We start from the raw sequence: 18,695 nt of genomic DNA on the forward strand, positions 1-18,695 counted from the left end.
TGCTTTTGTATGGAATTTTGCTGTTTGCACTGCCAAATATTAAAACAGTTTGTTCTTTCAGCGTAAGCACTGAATCATCCCAAAACATGGAAATTCCAGATGCCTGCAGTCAGATGTAGCCAACACTAGCAAACCATTGTGTTTGCAACTTTCCATAATATGATATAGCCTATGATTTCACTTTTATTAGATACATGTGCAGTTTTAGTGCAACAGTACATCAGACAAGAGCATCAAACAACATAGAATGATTGCAAGATGGGAATATATTAAAAAAGAAAACAACAAAAACCTTTTTAAATATGAAGCATTTCATGTGTTCATAAAGTCTAACTTTTCTAAAGCATTTAAGAACTAAAACACTTTTATCCCTCCTTCATTATGAGTTAAAACTTGGGAATATGTTACCAAATGAAATAGAATTAACACAAAATTTAAGTTCTTTTATAATAGTCGTGAAGGGCTGGTTTAAAAGAAACCAGAATTGTACTATTTGTAAGTAATGAAATCTCATATATGCATGGTGGATTCGTGTACAGACAGTGTGCTTGAGTGACCAGCTGGAGGCGCTCCAACTTAAACAACCAGTGACGTGAATGAGACACATTAGTGGGGAAAGACGAGTGGCAGAGAGAGGGAGGATTTCTAGAACCCTCACAGTACTGTTCATCCACTCGTCTATTCCATACATTTGCTAAAGCGTTTGTCCTATTGGGTCGTGTGGAGGCTGGAGTCTTTCCCAGCGTCTCGGGTCGTACACTCTCAGAAAAAAAAGGTACGAAAGCTGTCACTGTGGCGGTACCTTTTCAAAAGGTTCACCTTTGTACCTAAAGAGTGCATTTAAGTCCCTCAAAGGTACATATTGGTACCAAATGTGTACATATTAGAACCCTTTTGAAGGGTACTGTCCCAGTGACAGCTTTTTACCTTTTTTTCTGAGAGTGTAGGCAGGAAAACACCCTGGACAGATGGCGGTCCATCACAGGGATGACACACACACACACTCACACCTACAGGCAAACTTACAGTTTCCAATTCACCTGTCCTGTATGTCTTTGGATTGTCAAAGGAAGCCAAAGTCAACACGGGGAGAACAAACTACACAAAAAGGCCTCCTGGCACATTTTGGACTCTAATACTGCACATATACATCATTGTACATGTTTTTGATGTTTTTTTTAATGCTTTATTATAGACCTACATGTTGCTGATGTTTTGTTTTTGTAATTATTGCTTCAGGAATGAATTTTTTCCCCCATAACTTTTTTGTCTTTGGCAGTTAAATTGACTGTATGCTTTCTGAATGAGAATTGTTGCCCGTGTTATGGTGGAACGAGCTTAGTTGAAGTGACATATGAAGTTCAGCTCTCATGGCTGTGTGTGTCTACCATTTTTGAGGACAAATTTGTATTTATGTCATACGTATTACTCTAAAAAAAAGTTGCTGACTTAAATTTTTAAGTACACTCAACTTGTTATCATGTTATGTTTAATTCATTTCAACTTAAACTATATTAAACTGAGTTTAAAAAATGAGTTGATCTTGTATAAGTTAAAAACTTATTTTGATGAGTTAAAGCAATGTAAAAACATTTGTTGTCATAACTTATCAATCATATATTCTTTTACAGTGTACTGTTAAATGCAAATTAAAAAAACAAAACAACAACAATGAAAATAGACATACACATGAATAAGTTGCATTCTTTAATCAGACGCTAAAACATGTTACATAGACTAAATGATGCTCAAAACAGTCAAGTGACATTAAAGATTACATTTTTGTTGTCATAAATGCAGATTTAATGAATGATAATCGTCAAGATGTAAAAAGAGAGTGTTAGTTTAATATTTGTTATGCAAAATTTAACCAAGCAATTTTAGAGCAAAAAAAAGATCCTGGAGGCACTGATGATTTGAGAGCTTTTCTGTTTTCAGTACTTCCTGGGAAGGCCGTTGGGTCTGTAGCGGTTGGGGTTTCCACCGTTACGCCCCCAGCGATTGGCCGCCTGGTCAGCTGCAGAATCAGAGTTGCCGCGGCGACTGAGAGCCTGCACAGCCTCTCTTCCATCACTGCACACATCATTAACATATCATGATTCGAAATTCCCCAAAATCATTTAAACACCCATTTTAATTAAACTAAGTGCTTATCAGGAATCGAGTAATCAAATCTGCCACAGTTAGTATGATTTTGTACGTGCCTGATGACTTTGGCTGCCCATCTGCCTCCCGGGCCTCTTTTTGCAGCATCATAGTTCCCACGTGCATGGAAATACTTGTCTGAGTTCTTCCAGTTGGCCTGCCTCATATCCCTGTAGGCTCGCCACATGTCCCCCCCACCTACGAGACACAATGAAAATGGTTCAAATATGCCTACAGTTTGACTCAACTTAGTGCTATTAAAGGAAAAATAAGTGACCTCGAGCGGCTTCTTCTGGGAAGCGGTACCACTGCGCCTGGGTCCCAACCACCAAAAACACCACCAGCACAGCAAGAATGAGCTTCATGATTAGAACTGAACACATAAACATATTTGGACAATCCTTAGAAAATGCTTTTATCCTTAGCAACTTTTCGTACACTCAAAGAGAAGTGTGATCCCTGTACATAGACATTAGATTTGCATTAATATAGAGGTGAGTGTAGTCAGTCTCTTACCTTTGGTTTGCTCAGTTCAGTCACATCATGTCTTCATGCAGCCAGCTCCATTTTTATAAGGCTCGGACTGGGCTGGGCATGGATTTTCCCAACTGTGATGCGCCAGATTGCATTAGGAAAATCTGACAGCTCTAATTCTGGGAAAGTCAGAATTTATGAAATATAACTGTTGTTATTTCAGATATTGCGTCAGAAGACAAAGCATTTTGCGATGCAACTCTCCAAACTTTGTAATTTTCATACTGAGATGTACAATACAAAATGAAACCATAAAAATGTAATACGTCTTCTTCTTATTATTATTATTATTAATAAAGAATAATTTAAAACATGCAAAAGAAGTGTGTATGGCAGAAAGCAAATAGTTTTGTGGTATACAATTGTAATTCGTAAAAAATATTGACACTGCAAATTGTGCAACCTTTATAGTTAGATGTACATTACTAAATGAAACCGTAATTAAATGCATGCAAAGGAAGTGTAGTGTGGCAGAAATGCATTAGTTTTGTGGTATAAAGTGCTTATAAAAATATGTAACGTAATTCAACTTAATATAAATATTAGAAATATACATTTTTTTTGTAATTTTTTTTTTACAGAAAAAAACTATTATTTTTAGTAAACTTCTGACTGAAGTTTAAAATTCATGCAAATAATTTCAGTTTCACTTCTTTACTGTTGTCACTTCCAGCTCTCATGGCTGTTGAATCATCTTTATAAGGGTCATTCCGGGAGAAGGAAAGTCCAGATGTCTGCACATGTAAATAAGGTGTGTGTGTGTGTGTGTGTGTGTGTGTGTGTGTGTGTGTGTGTGTGTGTGTGTGTGTGTGTGTGTGTGTGTGTGTGTGATTTTTTAAATCTGAAAGCAAAAGCATTGAAATCTTCATTATACCTGCAACTGATAAAGTTGACCCACACACGGAGAAGTGGGCTATGACCTTATAAGATTGTTTTGTCAGATAATAAATCAATTATTAGCTAAACTACAAATTCAGACTCTTAAACTCACAAGCGTACAACAGCTCACATGTTTAGTTTCCAGTTACCAAAACAGAAATGAAAATGAGAATGCATGACAAAGAATATTGTACAAAAGAGGTATTTTAAAAAAAAATCCCCTAACAAGAACTATCATTCTAAAAACGAATTTTCAAAACATTTTCTAAAATGTATCAGATTTCATTAATTATTTACACTACTAAAATTTGGGGTCGTCATACTTTTTTTTTTTTTTTTTTAAAGTCTATGCTCACCAATTTTTATATTTACTCCAATATTTACTCCAGTCTTCAGTGTCACATGATCCTTCAGAAATCATTCTTAAATGATATGATTTGCTGCTCAAGAAACATTTCTTATTATTATCAATGCTGAAAACAGTTGTGCAGCTTAATATTTTATTGGAAACCATGATAAAAAAAAAAAAAAAATCAGGATTCTATGATGCAACAGCGTTTATGCATAGAATATTTATAATTCATAAAAAAGTTGTAATTTCTTTTAAAAAAAATGAGTATGAGTAAATTGATAAATTGGTAAATCCAAAAACAGAATTGTATAGTTTATATATACTTTAACCAACCAATACTTTAATCTGCTATTCCCTCCTGCATGTGCATGGCCTTAAAAGTAGCCTAAGACACTAACCTGTCTGTTAGAATGAGCGTAAAAATAGTTTGCATATATAATCAGTGTAACAAAGCAGGGCTCACGATGACATGCAGTTTTTTTAGTTTTTTTTTTTTTTAGCAAGATCATCTTGACAAGCACATAGACGCAATACAGGTTTGGATCAAACTCTTGTTCTTGTTTCACCACGTTCTAATGCTGCCTTCCGCATATCTATTTTGTTGACAATCTGGATTATGAATTCATTATTCAGTCATGTTTAGTCTTGTACTTCGCGTTCAAAGGTTCTTAGTCACTAAATGGGATTCATCATGTGATTAGCTTTTAATTTGAATGAATGAATAAACACTGACTAGTTCAAGCCAGAAATTGACAATTAAGGTAGCAATGGTTTAAAATTAATCATTTGTATTGGAACAAAAGAAGTACACAATGAACTGAAACACTTTCAAATGGAAAATTTGTGTCAGTTTTGGCCTGCAGAAACCGCTCGTTCTTTTTTCTACATGATATAAATGCATCGTTTACTTTTTATATCAATGACAGTTGATAGAAGAGGAAGTGTATACTCAGGTTATATAAAACCTGCTTCTTATGAAAAGAGAAGTAGCCCGTTTTTATTTCCTTCTCAACCACTTTTGTTCTTTTGATGTAATGACTACAGACATTAGATGTCAGATCTGGCTGAAATATTAACACTTTCAACACTGCTATAGCACTAGTTTCACAGACAAGGCATAATATCCCAGACTAAAATGCATGTTTGAGCGGTTTTAACTGAAAGCAACTTGCAGTGACATATCTTAAAATATGTCTCGTCATTGTTTTGTCTCAAGATGGATGCCAGTAATGCTCTTTTTTTTTTAAGGCGTGTTTATAAAAGCTGTTTATATGTCCTAACTGAACTAAGGCCTAATCCTGGATTAATCTAAGACCTGTCTGTGAAACCAGGCCTAAATGTAATATAAGTGGCTTCAATAAACTCAGTGTTGTAATGGACTGAAACAACATTGGATCAGATGGGTGTCTAGATTCACTGGCATCAATGCAAGTCTACTCTAATACTGTGACGACTTTGGTCACATTTATCACCATCAAATACCATCAAACCTTAATCACTGGATTAGCCATAAAAAAATTAAAACTTGATGCAACAGTTTGGAAATTATGAGTCACATTGTGACGTGTAGAAAACCCAAACCCACACAGGAGTAAACTGAAAGGAAGATACTGCTACAGCTATGAAAATAATTCTGGTTTATTTATGGTCAACCTACACTAGCATTCAAAAGTTTGAGGTCAGTAATACTTTTCTGCAAGGATGTATTAAGTAGATGTAAAGTGACTGAAGGATCATGTGACACTGAAGAGTAATATATTCAAATGTAGAGGTTATTCAATAGCAATACTACTAAATAACTAATATTATTAATCAAATAAATGCAGCCTTTTGAACAGTAATGCATATGGAGCCCAAAACCAGAAGAAATTAACTTTTTGGTTCTTACTGTACAGGACAAACAAATTTAACTGTCACTAAAACTTTTTTTTAAACTACTTTATCACTCACTATTTACAACTCCTGCTCTCAGACCATAACTCAATATAGATTCAAATATGCAATGAAAACTAATTCAAGTTTAAATAAATTGCATTTATTTCCATAAACAACCCCCTCAAACAAGCTCACAAAGGGCTCAAATCAAAGCCTGGAAACAAGTCACAAGTCAAGTTCAGATCCCAGAGGTTTCTGTTTTATTGATATGGAGCATAATTTCATTGACGAATCACACAGCACATGCAGGTAGGAGACAGATATAGACAGCAATGGCTTATGAGACGTGCAACTTTAAACAGCAAAGCATTATGGAGCAAAACAAGCTTAGAGGTTTTTCTGCTTAAATAACTGGACACACAGGTTGACCAGTCAGTCAAACAACATAAAATAAAGTTTAATGGCATGTAGGGCATATAGCAAAACTAATTAGCAAAGGAATCAGGGCGTTTAGCTGCTCTCCTTGCCAAGTGTGAGCTTGTCGAACATGTACTCTGCCATGCCGTTTTGGGGGGCGCCCATGCGGCGCAGGTTGGTCACCCAGTCGCCCAGTTCTTTGATGGACTTCACCTGCTCGTCCAAGTAGTGTGTCTCAATGAAATCGCACATCTGCAAGAAACAAAAAGGGTGCGTTTGGATTAGGTTTAGTTTGTGATTGAAATGGTCATTATGCATTGGTTTCTGAGGTGTCACACTCACGTGAGGGTCGTTGTGCTGAGAGGCCAGTTTATGCAGCTCCAGGAGGGAGTGATTGACGCTCTTCTCCAGCTGCAGGGCACATTCCAGCGCTTCCACGCCGCTTCCCCACTCATCCTTTTCTGGCTTCTGTCATACATAAAGATTAAGTGGCATGAGCAAAATCTTATATTACAGAACATAAATGTAGTAACCCAGCAATAGCATCACAATAAAATATATTTTTTGATGTTAATTCATGCATTTAAAAAAAGCAATGCATATTTTTACATAACCCAGAGAAATACATGGTCTCATTTAATTTAATTTTATATTTTTATTGGAACTTGTTAGATGCAAATATATAATGCCTAAAACGTCCTTTAATACATTCTAACAAGTTTTAGGTCAAATTTGCGGGAAAGTTTGGATTGTAGGTCTTACGTGACACTCTTTCTAATTGAGAAAATGTTGCTTGGACGGATGCATTGAGATGCATTTTTCTCAGAGCATAGTCAGCATACCTAACATTGTACAGTTGTATCCTTATCTATACATGTTAGGAAGTCACGCGAGTAATTTCATTTCGCAACAGTCAGCAAGTGATGCGAATCTTCACAAACAAAATGAAGTGCCTGCAAGCTCACAAAATGTTTAATTGTACATTGCCTATATTTGTTTTCATTGCTTTCAAATTTGGGATGCACTGATTTGAAAATTTTGGTCGATACCAATAACTGATAATTCTTTATGTTTGAAAGCCGATAACCGATATATTAGCCGATAAATCAATTTTTATATAATTTGAGAGCCTGATTACAAAAAAGAAAAAAAGTCTCACCATTTAAGGCCATGTCCCAAGCACACAATTATAATGTTCTCATTACAATTTCATGTAGGCTATATGACAGACTTGTGATGCATGCGTTGCATTTAACTGTATTTTTCTTTTTGAAGTGATTTAAATCATATTTAAAGCAATTCAAATCCATCATGGTGAACAGTGCACATCTGAAGTGTCTCTGCTGAAAGAAATAATCCATTATTTATCAGCTTTAATATATCGGCCAAATTTTCATTACATAACATTACATGAAACATTAAAATGAACAAATATCGGCCGGTATGGTGGCCAATATACTGTGCATCCCTACCTTTAAATTGCACATTGCTTTGAGGAAAACACTGAGCAGGATGTGAAAATTTTGTAGATAATGGATTGGATAATGGATGATTTTAAATAGAGATGCACCGATTACAGTTTTCTAGGCCGATTCCGATTTCCGATTTTTCATTGAGTTTGACCTGCCGATACCGATTTTAGCCGATTCCGATTTAATTTTTTTCTAATCACTTTACAGCACACACAAATATTTATTTTCCATCTTTACTTTAACCCTTTCAAGTAATATTTAAAATATTCTAACTGACACCCCCTCCCCCCACCCCCCGAGTGAGTTTTTTCAAGGCGAACGTTCCCTTTAATGTTTCCATCGGACGCGTCACGCGATACGCGCAGCCACAATAATACTGTATGACAGATGTGTCGCTTTTATTTCGCTTTTCCTTTTTTATTCAAAATATTCGCAAACTTACTTACCATGTCATCAACTAGCCTATCTGATATTCCGATTCTCAAATAACGTTACGTGTGAGTGTGTTTGGTCGTTAAAAACCGGCGCCACAATGTTGTCCTGTCAGTCGGATTTACAGCACGTGAATTCATCAGTTTCTCCCGAAATAAATGCAAGAAAGTGGCCGGTGAACTGAGAAGAATAGAGTAAACTTTATAGTTACTTCCACTATGTTTATCTGATATGAATAACACATGTCGGCAAATTATATTTGAATAGATTATTGCTGCTTCCACAGACATTAGTGTGTATTTTACAAACTCCTAATGTATTGTTTTAATCGTGTTTATGTGTATTTAAATATCTGAAACCTAAAATAAACATTATGAGGCTGAAAACACTGCTTAGTTGTGATATATGACAGCGCTGAACGCGTCCGACTCTGGCTCAGCGCCAGCCAACGCGCGAAAGCACAGTTTGAATCTGGCAGTTACGCGACGTCACTGAACATTCTAAATGTGGCGCTGTACTCTCAGGGGCGCAGAAATAAAATCCCATATATGAGACCATACAGCTCAAAAGGTGAATCATGCGGCGCCCGAGTGCATTTGACCGGTCCGGCATACAATCGGCATATGTCAGACTGACCGGCCGGTCGCCGGTCATGGCCGATCACGTGAAAATCGGCCAATTCCGGTCACCAGCCGATCAATCGGTGCATCTCTAATTTTAAAATCAGTCTTTTTCTAATTATTAATTAAGGTCAATCTAAATCATTTAAGTAAGCTTTTTTCATCTGATTAATCGAAGAAATAAATCAACAGATTATCAAAATAATTGTTTGTTACAGCTTTACAAATATAGATAAAACAATAGACAAAATGTGGTTTAAACTTATGATTGCAATTAGTCAGAAGCCAAGCCAACTTCCTAAAAGCATTTCACGTGAACTAACCATTTTTGCATTACCAATGAAACTGATAAATCAGTTTCCAACTCATGCAATTATCATAAAGTGTTATTGCAAAATCTGTACCGATCACACAATATAACGTAACAGCGCCTGGTCCAAAGAGCATTTGTGGTTGCCCACCATGCTTTTTAATCTCTCACGATGGCAAAGCGCATCTTAATAAACATGCCTACTGTCAGTTGAAATTTAGTCAGTGTCGGTTAAAGATAAGAACCCCACCCCGACTCACTCCTCTATCTCTGTGTCCTGCCAAACTGTAATGCTATCACGTGAACACACAGACGTACCTTCACGTCCTGCAGAAAGATCCTCCCTCCCCTCTGGTTCTGAAACTTCATCAGTTTCTCAGCATGTTCGCGCTCTTCTTGGGACTGATGGCGGAAAAACTTTGCAAAGTTGTTCAGAGCCTGATCATCTCGGTCGAAGTAGTATGACTGCATGAGAGAAATGAAATCATCAGAAAAGACAATTAGCAATAAAGGAAATGAATCATTGACCAAACTTTAAAGCAAAGTTCACTCAAATACTGAACTCAATGCTCCTTCCCACCATCCCTTTCACCTAGAACACTATACTTGGAATGGAATGTTGTAATGGCCTTAGACTCTCACCATAGAAAGGTAGACGTAGGACGCATACAGCTCCATGTTGATCTGGCGGTTGATGGCCGCCTCGCAGGCCTCCTCGAAGTTCTGTCGCACCTGAGAGCTCATGTTTCTGTAAGAGAGGACACAGAGACTAAATCTTTCGATTGTAGAAGATAAAATTGACATCCCTGTTATTAACGAACACATTGTAGTCTCGCCATCATCAACTTCTGCATTACCACACATCGTTGCTCACCGCAAACCCACTAATAATAGGGTCTATTGTCAGTTCCAGGCACGGCAGCAGGTGTTTAAGTCACACAACTCTGTAAGATGCTGTATGAAATTTAATACATTCTCAGGACAGGTGGTGTTAATCTTTAGCCCTCTTATTTATTTGTTATGAGGAAAAGCACATGAGTGCATGACACAGATAATTCTACTCAAGGTTTGGCCTGTTGGTCCAGTCTCACCTACTCAAGAGATCTGGCCAATGTACATAGTCTAATCTATAATTAACTCACCTATAATTATGACACCATTGAAAAACATCTTGAGAATGAACGCATCTGAAATTTGGCCAAGGGTTACTCCTCATACAACATATTCAACAAAATACTAGACAATCTCGAAGTCTGTTTACTAAATAAAGGATTAGGAAAAACCCTTTGTAACCTGGGAACATTAAACCAAACCTGTTGGAACGGCGTCAAACGATTTTCTGAGCGTTTTGGATGGTAACAACGCCAGTCCCCATCCACTTTCATTGCATCAAAAGAGCAGCGCCCAATTCCTCAATAATTACATTTTAGCCGTGAAAACAAAAGATTGTGACGCAACTATCGAAAACAGCGGTTAAGCACGCAAAAACGAACTGTGAAATTACAGCTTTTTAATTTTTATTTAGAAAAAAAATGCCCAAAGTTAGCAAACATTTAATCAATTCTTTCGCCAGAAGACGTGCGTGCAATATATTATCGTGTACAATTATTTAACGTTGTAACGTTACACATTGGGACACTGAAGTCCCCCCACCCGCTTTTATTGGAAACGTAGCGTCACCATTTTTAAAGAAATTGCTCGATGTTATTGAATATTTTTGGCGAATATAACAAAAATGCTCCAAATCCAATCTATACACACGCGATACCAAACGCAAAATGGTTACTTAACACTATAAAAATGCATTAGGAGTCATATAGACGGGGCGGCCATTTGAGAATACTGTGGCCTTTACAAACATTACATCAATTCAAATGAACGACAATTAGGCAGTCGAAGTCAATCCAGTTTTTTTCATTAAATTCTTTTTTCCATGCATGACTAAACCGATAAAAAACAAAACAAAAAACAAAGATGGCGCCTTGGCACAACGCTCGCTAGTGATGGATGCAGCAATCTCTATGCAAAGCGAGTTAGGCTATTCGTGTATCAAAACAAAAATAAACAATTTGAATTGAATATATGAATAAATGTGTTGATTCTGATGGAAGACTTACCTTTTAGTAGGTTTTACTGCTTTTAAATGGTGCTATTTGTAAAGATGGTCAACGACGCTGGTTCGCGTAGATTTTCTTTTTTAAAGCAAGCGTCTTAAAAACAAATTTCGATTTTGACCGAAAACAAAATGAGTGGAATCAAAGAAGTTGGTTGATGGTAGAGCGAAAAGACAGAATTTCGGTTGCCGTTCAAGCACTGTTGAAGCAGGTAACCTTCAGTCCGTCCTCGTGGCTGAAACGATTATGAACTCAAGTGCAGTGGCGCAGGAGTATTTGTATGACGTACAGCATTGAGTCATTGAATGACGCAACACGTACGAGTCACAGGATCCCTCCCGAAATAAAGCCAGGCAAGACAAATGTGAAAAACATTCATATATAACAACTAAAAAAAACAAAAACAAATAGACATATATATATTATTATAATATTCTCTATGTTGTAGATTATATAGGCCTATATATAATCTACAATATAGAGAATATCATAATCTAAAATAAATAATTACAAAAACTATATAAAAAAATCCCCCTCAAAATTACATTCCTTAGAGATTCAAGGCACTACAAATTTGCTTTTTAAGATATTATTATTCCTATAACTGTTTTACAGAGTAAAAACAATTCATATTTTTTTCATTTAACCTCTCATATTTTATTAAAACAGTGAAAACTTCTTCACAATACTTTTTATCTAAAGTTCTCGTGCCCCCCAAATTTAAGTTCAAATCAAAGTTAAAGTTAAATTCTGATATCCAATATTATAAACATGCAGTAACAAGAGGAGTCCAAAAGTTTCTATACAATAATTAGAGTTTTCCTTTTCGCTAGTGCCTATATTTCAGAAGCATTAATGACATGCTTCGGAAGTGCTGGGTATTAAAATGCCCAAAAATTGCAGTCCTTTTAAACATACAGGGGAAGGAAAAATGTCTAGACGCTTCAGTATTGTACGTGTTAGTGGTATATAATAAGAGGTTTGGAATCAATAGCTTGATGCTACACAGGATGTCAGGAGTATCTGAGTATCCCGCTGACTCAACAACAGTCATGTTCATCGGATTATAGGGCTTTTTTGCGCAATAGAGAAAAAAACCCTCTGATTTCATGCCTGAAAAATAACTTGTATACATCACAATGTTTTCAATATAAACTCTTGGAAATAAAGGTCGCAAAAGGTTTTTTTCCCCAGTGATGCCATGAGGAACAGGAACCTTTTAGTGATCAATTCTTAACAACCTTTTTTGTTTTGTTTTTTTGAGTGAAGAACATTTGACATATTTCAGCATCATTACAGTCTTCATTGTCACACAATCCTTCAGAAATCATTCCAATAGCTGATTTGTTTAAGAAATGTTTATTATTAGTATTATTATCAATGTGGAAAGCAGTTGTGCTGCTTTATATTTTTGTGGAAACCATTCAGAAGTTCAGAAGAAGAGCATTTATTATTAAAGAGAAATCTTTTGTAACATTATAAGTATCTTTATCGGGCATTGGCACTTTTATGTGCCATTAAATATGTGCCATAACTTTTATTGTGCCAAAACAATGTTGTAAGATGATAACAGTATAGTGGATCATATGATCATATCACATGATCTCTGCATGGCCACTGGAAACGTGATATTATAAAGTGCTGACTATCCAAACTATCACTTATTCATTCCTTACATTGGTCAATCCAGTTTCGCACTCAATAATATGTAGAATATGACGTATGGTGGATACCAAGGTTTTCCAGAACTTGTTAATGTTGTGGAACATTCTGTTGTGTAACAGTAATGTCTGAGTCAGAGATGCAAGTGGCAATTGAACTACAGTTAAGGGAACTATTAGCCTAAATTATTATTATTATTATTAAAAAAAGAAATCAAAGAAACAAATAACCTGTACTTTTTACCCTCCTGCATATTTGTAGCATCTTCATATATTCCCTTGTGTAGTAAAAAGAAATTTAGCTTGAGCAAAGGTCCTTTTACCAATCTTTCACAATCCCAGAAGTCACAGATCGTACTGTCTTGTAGTGAAGGATAAAATGATAAAGAGTCGACAAAGCATTTTAGGTCGGTCATTAGTAAAACATAACAGGACAGGTTTTCTAATTCACACCAAATTGTTTTTTTGAAGTAGTAAAAGTGGATAATTTTAAGGTGTGATCGCTAAACAAACATAATTGATGCAAGGGTAACATCATCTCATTATATATAATTGAGATCATATATTATATTTTTCTCACTATTCATGGCACCGCCTTCCATAAAGGACTGGGAAATTAGAAGTATTTACAAAAGGATTACATTTAATGAAACCAATGGTTTCACTAAGGAATAATGAATCCTTTTAAAGCTATAATTATTTAATAAATATACAAATACTCATTGTGCATGAGATACATTTTTGCAAAGATTTAGAAATAAGCAGAGCAAATAGAGAGTCATTATACTCTGTTTATATACTCTGCATTATATACTGTTTATTTTGATTTGTTAATAAAAACTATTCATTTTAGATTTGTTTCATTGTGCGATTAACACAGCATGTTACGGAATCGACTATAACCACAAACAGCAAAACTATGAAACTATTAACTATTAGGCCTAAGACATTGATTGCATTTGCAAATACTATTTAATTCAAATTTATTTCAAAACAACTACAAGTAGTAGTGTAGATAAACTCAATTACAGTAAGTCATTCGCAGTTATTCATGGACTGGTTTTAAAGGTTTCTACGTTTTCACTGGGGATTTTTCTGTTCCAAACAAAAAAGCTACACAAAAGCAGCAGCGTGAGACAATAGTGGCTGGACTTTCATCTCTGGGCCACTAAACTTTCTATGAGGGGCAATATTTTGTGGATCTTGGAGAAAACAGCAATGTTATTCATCCTGTACTCCTGAACATGCAGCCCTGGGAAATCCTGGGACAGCACAACCCTATTCTAGCCGCTCCTTTGGTGCCTAAATCCTAATCCAGGTTGTATAATTGCATGGCAAAAGCAACCTACTTTTTAGTTTTCACTAAATGCCACTTAACTTTCTTATACTTATACTTTCTTCAAAAAGGTAAAAAAACAAAAAAAAAACAACACAATATATGGGTCTTTTCACAATGCAGATAACTTTCATCCAACAAAGTGAACTTTTTTTAATGACTGACTAATATGTTTTTCAATGCCCTATAGATAGGCTACCAGTACTGATAAAGAGCAGGGCAACCACTAATGGCCAATATAAAGTACAAATAAATTGTTGATAAAATGAAGGATCATGCTGTGTTACATATGAATGAATTAGCATTAAAATTAAACACACAATATTTTACACAAGGGCAGAGCTGATGAATATGGGAAAAAGAGACAGACAGAAAACCATTAAGAATAATAGTTAGCCTACTAGAGAACTATTATTGTAGTACTATATGTACGACATCTAGTGGTGAACTTATGAAGCTGCAGGCTAGAAGTATAAGGCTAGAAAAAGTCACATTCTCAAAAATAACTTTCACTTTGAACAGACAGACTGATAGATAGATAGATAGATAGATAGATAGATAGATAGATAGATAGATAGATAGATAGATAGATAGATAGATAGATAGATAGATAGATAGATAGATAGATAGATAGATAGATAGATAGATAGATAGATAGATAGATAGATAGATAGATAGATAGATAGATGGATGGATAGATAGATAGATAGATAGGCCTACTTTATTTAATAGATATGCCTACTCTATAAAAAATATACATTATATATATATATATATATATATTTCACTGGTTTTGGTCATCCTTCTGTTAGACTGTCTCACAGATCAATTAGGTTGAATCGCTGTCAGCTGTTTAATTTAAGTACAATTAGATAATACCAATTTAGGTCAACCAATTACTAAGCAATGCTTAATTTAGTTCAGTCTGTGGTGTAAAAAGGTCGCATTAGCAATTAAAGAAAAAACACTTAAGCAAAACATGGTCAGGTCAAAAAGTGTCTGAATAATTTTTGGTCCCAAATATTTATACATTTTACTGGTATCCACTGTATGAAGAATTTTTAGGTATAATATGTAATTTTTGGTTTGAGTGTATATATATAGCCTAAGATTTTTTTTACTGTTTTTGAAAGAAGTCTCTTACGCTGTAAAATAAAATGGCTGTAAAATTACAGCAACTTACTGGAAATTTTGGTTGCCAGTAAGCCTGTAAATTTACAAGAGTACTGTAAAACATAATCTACAATTATACAGTAAAATTTTACAGCACACCTGTAAAAGCAGCACAACTAGCAGCTGTGAATTTACAGTTCTTTACTGTAATCTTTAAAGTATGTTACTGTTATTAATAATGCACTGAATTAACTGAGATAACTCATTTCATTTGAGGAAATTGATTGGTCAATTGCCATTAAATAATTATACTGTGAGCTTATTTCATTTGAGTACACTAAGAAAAATACTTAAATTGATACTAAATCCTGCTAGTTATATCAACAGCACACATGTTGAAGTTGAAGAACTTAACAAAAAGATCATCAATGCATCAGCAACTACACAGTCACTGCCTTTAAAGAAAGCAACACACAGCATATCATCAGTGTTTCTCTGCTCATCCTGGACATAAGCACAGGCTCTACTCTTCAGCACAATGGTGGCCCACAAAACTCAACAAAAACCCTTTAAATCCCAACAGACCATTAAACACTAACAGATCTCCACTATATAATTATGTGCAAAAACACATCAAATCAAATAAAGTAATTCACAGAATTTTAGAATTTTGTTTGGTAAATCTGACTGTGATATTTTACAGTAAACAAGTGACTTCCTGCCACAGCCTTAGAGGAAATCAACTGAAGATAAAAGAAGACATTAAATGTGTGAAGATCTCAGCAGAGGAGGATTAAACAACTCCACAAACAGCATGACCAGCTTCACTAATTACTAACCAGATAAATGTTATATCTGTCATAATCAGAATGAGAAATAACAGAGGTTTTAGATGTTGATGATTTATTGAAAATATTTAGTTACCATGATCGTGATCAGTGTTTGCTTTAGTTGGGGTCTTGACTCTTGATTTATTTAACATTATAATTTTTTATCTGGCTGCTATAACCATGTGACATGTCCATAAGATAAATTTGTTATGGCAATAAAAGCCAAGGAAAAATATGATCAGGCGTTGATGGTTGTGCATCTAGTGGCTTTTTGGCCAGAGTCTATTCTCTGATTATGGAGAGGTGTTATAGATTTCACCTTATTGATTGAAGTAGTCCAGTGATTTTACAGCATGATGTTCAGTTGTGACATTATCAGTAATTTGGGTTTTAAATATATGCTATTCACAAAACATCTCAAGATACCGGAAGTTCTCTCTCACACTCTCACACTCTCACACTCTCACACTCTCACACACTCACACACTCACACACTCACACACTCACTCACACACTCACACACTCACTCACTCACTCACTCACTCACTCACTCACTCACACACTCACACACTCACACACACACCAAGAATCAGCATATGAACCTCAACAATGGTGACAAACACAATATGTGATAAATGTCTTCTTTTATCTTCGGTTGATTTCATCTAAGGTGGCTGGAAGTCAGACCAAGGCTGCATTTATTTGATAAAGAAAAATACAGTAAAAACACTAATGTTGTGAAATATCATTACAAATTTAAAGGTACACTATGCAACTATTTTTGTTCACAATGTATTCCAACCCGTGTTTTTATCTAATCCTGAGTAGGCCAGTACCTGAGAGAGAAGTAGCTCCGGCTACAATGTTCTTCCGCAAGGCGCATGCAGTTTTGTTTATTAACATCTAGAGCGCCAAAAGTTAATAGGCTATGCATAACTGTTTTCAATTTGAATACATTTTAAAATGTAAATGATTTCCGTGACGTCAAAGCTGAATGTTCAGCATCATTAGGCTACTCCAGTCTTCAGTGTCACGTGATCCTTCAGAAATCACTCTAATATGCTGATTTGCTGCTCAAGAAACATTAGGCTATTAGTATTATCAATGACGAAAACAGTCGTCATCCATGCACCACTCAGCACATTCACATCAAGCATCGAAATTACATTCAAATCGTACCACAATACAACAGACGCTTCCAATGTCAGAACAGTGAAACGCTTTGCAACATTAAAATAACAATACCAAGGTCAATTTCAGCAATCAAATAGAGAGGATGTACATTTTAAAACTTGCCTGAACTAATTCAGAAATTCAACAGAAACGAAGATTCAAAGGGAAGCTACAGTAACTATATTCAAAAGTCTAATTCAGAATTGAACATCTTAATTTTACATTAAGGTTCATTAGTTAACATTAGTAAATGTATTAACTAACAACTAACAATGAGAAATACATTTGTTACAGTATTTGTTAATCGTTGTTAACGTAATAAAAATACAATTGTTCATTGTTTGTTCATGTTAGTTCACAGTGCATTAAATAATGTTAACAAATACAACTGATTTTAATAACGTATTAGTAAATGTTGAAGTTAATATTTAGATTAATAAATGATGTAGAAGTATTGTTCATTCTTAGTTCATGTTAACTAAGTTAGTTAACTAATGCTAACTAATTAACCTTGTTGTAAAGTGTTACCAATATCTTTTCATCACGACTGATTTTCTCTCATCCCACTTTAGTTACAGACTTCACACAGCACAGTGTGTTCTCTCGGTAGGGTTCATGAAGTGCCACCAGGGGGCAGCGGATCGCTGTTAATGCTCTGCGGGTACCGGTACTCGAATTCAATAAATCAGTGGCTCCCTGGAGTAATAACCCCACTGCACTTTTTTATGTCTCTCTTATCTTAGGCTGATGAGTTGAATAAGATGTGTTTGATTGGGGAGGGAGACATCTAAAATGTCACTACTCAGTTTCACACACACTCTCTGTGCTCCTTACACACATATTCACATAATAGTCTGGATTCTGTATCAGTGCCTACCAAGAATGGTTTGTAGAGTCGTCGCATATTCCCTGAATGGATGTTCGAGCGGCTGAAGGTTCCTCTTATTTCTGTCAAACCCTGATAAAGTGTTTTTGTTCGTAAAGGGGTTCTCCGAGATGCTGCCGTGACGTATACGCCTCTCCGCCAATCACAATCCTCGAAACAAACATAACCGACTAGCACTTGTTAGTGAGGAAAAAAAAAAACCCACCGCGAAATGCAGGTCCATCTTCCAGCGGCGGTGAAATAAACCGAAAGCGTTTGAAAAATATTCATATTTGTGATTTTTTGAAGGATTGGATCACCATCTTTTGCCCCGTGAAGATTTTATTGTCATCTATCTTCGTGTTTCATTTTATTTGAGGATGTCGGTGGCGGGGTTTAAGAAGCAGCTGCACAAAGCGAGTCAGGTAAGGAGACGCCCGAGTTATTACACTGTTTATGTTATAGTCTAATACCCAAGTTATGAGGGTTTTGACAGATGACCGTGGAGAAAGCACTCATGTATTGTCATCTGAAGTGGTCTGGTTGGGGTTTGTGCTTTAAGAGGCC

General features: G+C 35.6%; 3 protein-coding genes across 4 annotated transcripts in view; 1 reads left to right on the forward strand and 2 right to left on the reverse strand.

Annotated features, from left to right (window-relative positions):
• Positions 1 to 1,694: 1,694 nt before the first annotated feature.
• Positions 1,695 to 2,773, reverse strand: saa (serum amyloid A). The gene is made up of 4 exons (XM_079868030.1): positions 2,662 to 2,773; positions 2,423 to 2,518; positions 2,205 to 2,343; positions 1,695 to 2,073 (listed from the first exon to the last, which is right to left on the reverse strand). The coding sequence occupies exons 2-4, from the start codon at positions 2,508 to 2,510 to the stop codon at positions 1,935 to 1,937; spliced, it is 366 nt and encodes a 121-aa protein (XP_079724156.1). The 5' UTR covers positions 2,511 to 2,518; positions 2,662 to 2,773; the 3' UTR covers positions 1,695 to 1,934.
• Positions 2,774 to 6,022: 3,249 nt separating this feature from the next.
• Positions 6,023 to 11,453, reverse strand: fth1a (ferritin, heavy polypeptide 1a). Its single transcript, XM_079867642.1, has 5 exons — positions 11,154 to 11,453; positions 9,679 to 9,784; positions 9,355 to 9,501; positions 6,545 to 6,670; positions 6,023 to 6,454 (listed from the first exon to the last, which is right to left on the reverse strand). The coding sequence occupies exons 2-5, from the start codon at positions 9,778 to 9,780 to the stop codon at positions 6,296 to 6,298; spliced, it is 534 nt and encodes a 177-aa protein (XP_079723768.1). The 5' UTR covers positions 9,781 to 9,784; positions 11,154 to 11,453; the 3' UTR covers positions 6,023 to 6,295.
• Positions 11,454 to 18,321: 6,868 nt separating this feature from the next.
• sh3gl3a (SH3-domain GRB2-like 3a) overlaps positions 18,322 to 18,695 on the forward strand; it is a 38,458-nt gene continuing 38,084 nt past the window's right edge. Inside the window, exon 1 of one of the 2 annotated variants that reach the window (XM_079866523.1) lies at positions 18,322 to 18,553. In XM_079866523.1, the coding sequence (XP_079722649.1) occupies positions 18,509 to 18,553 (45 nt within the window). In that variant the 5' untranslated portion in view covers positions 18,322 to 18,508. The remainder of the gene's footprint in view (positions 18,554 to 18,695) is intronic. The other variant, XM_079866524.1, reaches the window with a different exon arrangement.

The sequence above is a fragment of the Squalius cephalus genome (assembly GCF_949319135.1).
Source record: "Squalius cephalus genome assembly, chromosome: 3".
In the NCBI taxonomy this organism is placed as follows: Eukaryota; Metazoa; Chordata; class Actinopteri; order Cypriniformes; family Leuciscidae; genus Squalius; species Squalius cephalus.

Bases quoted from the DNA above. Each gene is read 5' to 3' on its own strand.
- fth1a (XM_079867642.1), bottom strand. From the start codon at position 9,780: ATGAGCTCTCAGGTGCGACAGAACTTCGAGGAGGCCTGCGAGGCGGCC. The intron at 9,502-9,678 runs GTGAGAGTCTAA...TCTCTCATGCAG, and splicing joins CCTACGTCTACCTTTCTATG to TCATACTACTTCGACCGAGA. The intron at 6,455-6,544 runs GTGAGTGTGACA...TGTTTCTTGCAG, and splicing joins CTCAGCACAACGACCCTCAC to ATGTGCGATTTCATTGAGAC.
- saa (XM_079868030.1), bottom strand. From the start codon at position 2,510: ATGAAGCTCATTCTTGCTGTGCTGGTGGTGTTTTTGGTGGTTGGGACC. The intron at 2,344-2,422 runs GTCACTTATTTT...TGTGTCTCGTAG, and splicing joins CCCAGAAGAAGCCGCTCGAG to GTGGGGGGGACATGTGGCGA. The intron at 2,074-2,204 runs GCACGTACAAAA...TGATGTGTGCAG, and splicing joins TGGGCAGCCAAAGTCATCAG to TGATGGAAGAGAGGCTGTGC.